The sequence below is a fragment of the Priapulus caudatus genome, unplaced genomic scaffold (genome assembly GCF_000485595.1).
Source record: "Priapulus caudatus unplaced genomic scaffold, Priapulus_caudatus-5.0.1 Scaffold362, whole genome shotgun sequence".
NCBI lineage: Eukaryota > Metazoa > Priapulida > Priapulimorpha > Priapulimorphida > Priapulidae > Priapulus > Priapulus caudatus.
This window is the reverse complement of record NW_014577423.1, coordinates 157,255-162,423: the sequence shown is the minus strand read 5'-3', so window position 1 is coordinate 162,423 and position 5,169 is coordinate 157,255. Positions and strand designations below refer to the sequence as shown.

The 5,169-nt window shown below is 38.5% G+C and overlaps 1 protein-coding gene across 1 annotated transcript in view; it reads right to left on the bottom strand.

Moving 5' to 3' along the window:
- Positions 1–811: 811 nt before the first annotated feature.
- LOC106809553 (protein canopy homolog 4-like) overlaps positions 812–5,169 on the bottom strand; it is a 10,286-nt gene continuing 5,928 nt past the window's right edge. The window contains exons 2-6 of the mRNA XM_014812674.1: positions 2,317–2,434; positions 2,067–2,201; positions 1,734–1,818; positions 1,381–1,498; positions 812–1,109 (exon numbers count right to left, since the gene is read on the bottom strand). Of these exons, the coding sequence (XP_014668160.1) occupies positions 985–1,109; positions 1,381–1,498; positions 1,734–1,818; positions 2,067–2,201; positions 2,317–2,366 (513 nt within the window). The 5' untranslated portion in view covers positions 2,367–2,434 and the 3' untranslated portion in view covers positions 812–984. The remainder of the gene's footprint in view (positions 1,110–1,380; positions 1,499–1,733; positions 1,819–2,066; positions 2,202–2,316; positions 2,435–5,169) is intronic.

The following is a 5,169-nucleotide window of genomic DNA, read 5'->3' as shown; positions in this document are numbered from 1 at the left end:
CCTACCTAATTTGCATATTTTTTTTTAAATATCAAAACCCCTAGCCCTTATTCATTCACATACCAAAAATGAGCAAAATCCGTTGAACCTGAACTGACTAATGGCAATTCCCATTTTTGCCAAAAAAATCGCCGTGGCTCGAAAGTACGCCAACTGGCGTGCTCCAAAATAGGACGTTTAATATAGGAGCATAGCAGTAACAACTACACCCAATTTCAAACATGTGGGTCAAACAGTTCCTGAGTTATCGTTGACCGAAGCCAAATGTTGACGGACGGACGGACGGACAACGACCCATGGCAATAGCTCAGCTTGACGATGTCAAGGTGAGCTAAAAATGTTCCCTGGAGTTCATTGCACAGTGTCCTAAATATAACATTTCTCAATTGAATCCTGATAATTGAACCATAAAAATAAAATTCAATTAATCAATTCATCGATATCATTATCAACTGAATATGAAAAAATATGACCCAATATATTACTATCTGAATGCATCACTAATGATGAATGCCAAGAGTCCTAGTTAGATAGCATCAATTTTCATTAAATTAATAAGAGAGCTGAAAACGCTCCAAAACTATTTCCCTTATAACAAAACCAGCTCGAGGACATTTGGTAAGAATAACTATAGAAGACAACCATTGACTGTACATTTACAGTTACAATAAGAGAGCTGAAAATGCTCCAAAACCATTTCCCTTATATAAAAAAAACCATCTGGAGGACATTTGTGAAGAATAACTATGGAAGAACACCATTGCCTGTACATTTATAGTTACGAATTAGAAATAACATTTTACAGAATATCTCCTTAATAGATTTTCACATACTTATGAATTTATTTTCTGCATATGACATATCACATTAGCAAAATCAGGTTCACTAAAATACAATATTCCACTTTATAAAGACCCAATAATTATATAAGAATGGATAAGAAGACTGTACAAAAGCAATTATGTAATTATTTGGATGTTACCATCATAACTCATCTTTTAGACCATTTCTTCCATCATCACCTTTTCTATGCTTCCTTTTCGTTTTGGACTTCGGTTTAGCTGGAGTATCTACTGATTTCTCATCCGTTAGTGTCTCAGAAAGACATCCTACAATGAAAATACCCAACAATCAGTGCAGTGTAGATGGCGCCACAGTGTAGTGATAGTAATGAACTTTGGATCAGTTTTAACTTGAAAGTTGAATGCGTTATGGAAGTTACTTTCTGACAGTACCAACCATAACTAGCATGAACTAACCTACCTGTGGACAACGTAAACTATTATAAACCTATTTATAGTAATGCTACTTTAACTTTGACCTCTCTTGTTTATATATCCAACAAATACTGAATTAGTATCGGCTAAGATGTTAGCTCACCGTCTTCATCTTTGGATAACACTTTCTGGGAACATAAAAACTTGGTGAGGGGTTCATCATCATGGTAGAAAAACCAATTCTCTATGTCCTCCTCATACTCCTCTCTCATCAGTTCACACTAAACGAAACATATGATGGAGTCAACTTAACAAACACTCTTCAATCACCCTACCAACAAAGATACATTAAGATGAGAACAGTTAGTTTGAAAGCTAATTCAATTATTAACAGAGCTTATAACCGTTTTGTTGCAGGGAGATTGTCGCATATGACATATAAATTATAAGACCGAAGCATAAAATTAAGTAGCACAATAGGATGATTTATCATTATGTTCTGTGTTAACCTTATACCATTTTCTTCACTTGTGAGATTTCAGCATGAGGACTGTCCCACATCTCATCTGGAATACCAAGTTCTACCTTAACACCTTTTGCCCTATAAGAAATAGACACCGGAAATTGAGACGAAATACAGACCTCACACTTTTCATTTCATCCTAGTGTACGGACACTATATATATTCTTTACTATGTGATAGTGCGAAATGTGCACAAACTACTTTGCGTCACCTGATAATGTCAGGAAGTGATAACAAAGCTATTGAGTTCACTAGGAGTGTTTAGGACAAATTCCTTATTCAACACATTTACCAGTGAGCACCACTACAGAGATATTTGGACTTACTTAAGCCCCTTGAGTGTTCGCATTGTCTCGCTCTCTCCCTTGGCATATCTTAGACTTCCCTGCCTCTCTGCATGAACCTTATACAGAAGTACCTGGTCACATACTTCATCCAGAACTTCAATCAGTCTTGTTTCACTGGAAGAAATAACAGCAAGTATTATTGATATATATTCTGATTATTCTCTCAAAGAGCAATGCACCATGACATTGTAGAAATGCAAAGTTATTACTGAATAACATTTTTACATACGACTTGTTGTATTTTACAGCTTTCTTTTGCTGCTGACCAAAACGGCCCATCTCAAGACGGTCGTGGGACGAGGTCCTATGAAGTCTATCCTCCACTTCAGAGACCAAGATTTTGCATACTAAAACACAGCAAAAAAACCCACTGCTATAATGACATCAGGTTGACACATGTCCCCGTTTGCACCTAAATAACAATACCACCACTAACAGCAGCAATGGCAAAAGCAATAACGAAAGCTTTAAATACAAACAATAACAATACAACCATAAACACATTGGCAAATAAAATAAATTTCAAAAAATTTGCGCAAATGAGGCCTGGAACTCAGACTGGTCCCCGGGGGCTAAATTTCTAACTCTATTACTCAATACTATTAGTATTATTCTAGACTAGTCACTCCACAGGTACTTGGAGCGTTTCAATAAAATATAATGCTAAATAAATACGAAATATATTTACTACCAAAGTCTTAATGTTTCTCTACAACCTATTATTGCCGACAATTTCCTGTAAGTGCCGTCCAAATGCTCATCTGCAACACACGCTGGCTGCCGCACGCTAGCTGCTGCACACTGACACATAAATAGGTGAAAGAGAGTAGAGAAACATTAAGACTTTGGTAGTAAATACATTTCGTGTTTATTTACTATTATTTTTTTTAATTGAGCCGTTCCCAATGCCTGTCGCTGTGGCTACCGTGTGCCACCAATGCAGTCCAGTCCACAGCCTTTGGAGCGGTGCATTATAAAATGAGTAATGCAAAACACCGGTGCCGCCAGAGTGACCTGGCTCATCCGACGGTCTGTGCTACGTTAAAATCGTAACATTCGAGTGCCGTGCGCAGTGTACACCGTTTGTTAGGCCGCAGATTATGCAGATCCATCCCAGTCCCGTGTACAGCATCTATTTCAGCAAACATTTTTTTTTTATTGCGGAGAGATGAGCAAGACGAGAGACGAGACGAGAGGGGGCGACGCGAGAAGAGAGAAAAGAGAGAGAAAGAGAGAGAGAGAGAGAGAAAGAGAGAGAGAGAAAGGGAGAGAGTCAGTCAGACTAAATTGTTTATAAACAAATAACATTTGACCTATCCTGCCGGGACATTCTTCTCACTCTGTTCCGATAGATGGCGTGCATACTGACTATGTGCAGGGAATAGATAATCCGAATTAGTTGCTACCTTCGTTTAGCCCATGCTGTGATACTATCAGCCAGCCACTTGACACGCAGCTAGGGCCTGCATACCTCCCAAATCCCATTGGTTGATACAAATCACGTGCCTGAAACTTCTGTTTTATGGTGCATTGTGACCCTAACCCTAACCCTATTAAAAATAATAATAATGTAATTGTTGTAAAAATTATTTGTTGTTATTAAATTGTTGTAAATAAATCATGTAAATATTTGTGTTAATTGGAAAAAAAGAGTTAAATGGATAAAAATACAGAAAACAGGAAAATAATTAAAAAACAGATGTGATTCGATCCAACGACCTTTCAGCCGTGATGCCAGTGCTCTACGCGTTCGGCTATTCGGGCTTATGCGAGGTAGGACTATTTATAGTTGGCCTTAATCAAAAACAGACGTTTGCGTAAGTGCTATTGACATTGTATTCCCAACACGTGTACAGAATCTCATATAGAGAATGAAGTTCATATATGATTTAAGGCGCATAAACGATGTTCAAGTAAGTTTTGCATGCAGAATTTCACTGTGAAATTTAAGTCTTCCACAATCACACAAGTACCATCAAACACAGTTCAGTCCTTTGTTAACCCTTTTAGAGGCAGGTTTTTGCCCAAATACATTGTGATTTTGGCGAATTAATTCCCAAATTTTACCTAAAAATGGGTAACTTTGATTTAAACTTCTCTAGGGCATTATTTGTGGCTGAAATCGTGGTAAAATCATTATGATTATACATGAGTACACTGTAAGTGTCAATAAGAGTAGAAAAAGTGAATTTTCCTACCTTACTTATGATATTGTGGGAAGCATGTCTTGCATAGTCCAACACTATAGTCAAGCATGCACATCATCATTTTCACTTTCATTACCCGATTCTGAGTCAGAACCAGGGAAATCATTGGGATCTAGGTCACTACCACTATCTACAACCTCCTCTTCATCATCAGAATCAGATAGAAGTCTCACAATTTGCTGTATATTGAACAAACGGGGCCTATTTCGCACAGAACGATGTGGTGATTTACTGGAGGTCGCAATCTTGAAACAAGTTTTTTACTTCCGGGTCTATAACCTTGTCAATTTGGTGATTCAATAAACATTTACCATGATATCAGTGATAAATATGTACCGTTTCCGTTTCCGCATTGCCGATTTCCGTCATGATCATTATAGATGTAGCGCGCATGCGCAGTTGTCGTGGTTGTTGTCGTTGCTGCCGCCATGATTTATATTAAAATCTCACTACAGCTAAACTCAAGTGTTTGTTTCTCGCTTAAAGATGTCTACGACAATCTTAGCCCCGCACTACATACATGTCAACTGGCGACGAGGATAAAGCTACGTATCTGTGTATGATTCCGGTGATTCCAGCCCCAGAATTTGAAGTGTTTGACAGTTTAGTTCGCTCCTAGGTCACGCCATGGAGCACGAAGGACTCGCGCCATTCTCCCTCAACCCTTCTGACAACGTCAGTACGAGGTGGGAAAGGTGGGTCCGACGCCTTAATAATTTTCTGGTGGCAAGAGACATTACGGATGGTGGTAGACAGAGGGCCATGCTTCTGCACTACGCAGGGGAAGATGTTTTTGAATTGGCGGATTCTGTGGGTGTCCTGGAAGATGATGATTATGCTGCAGTGAAAACGAAACTCACCAGGTATTTTGCCCC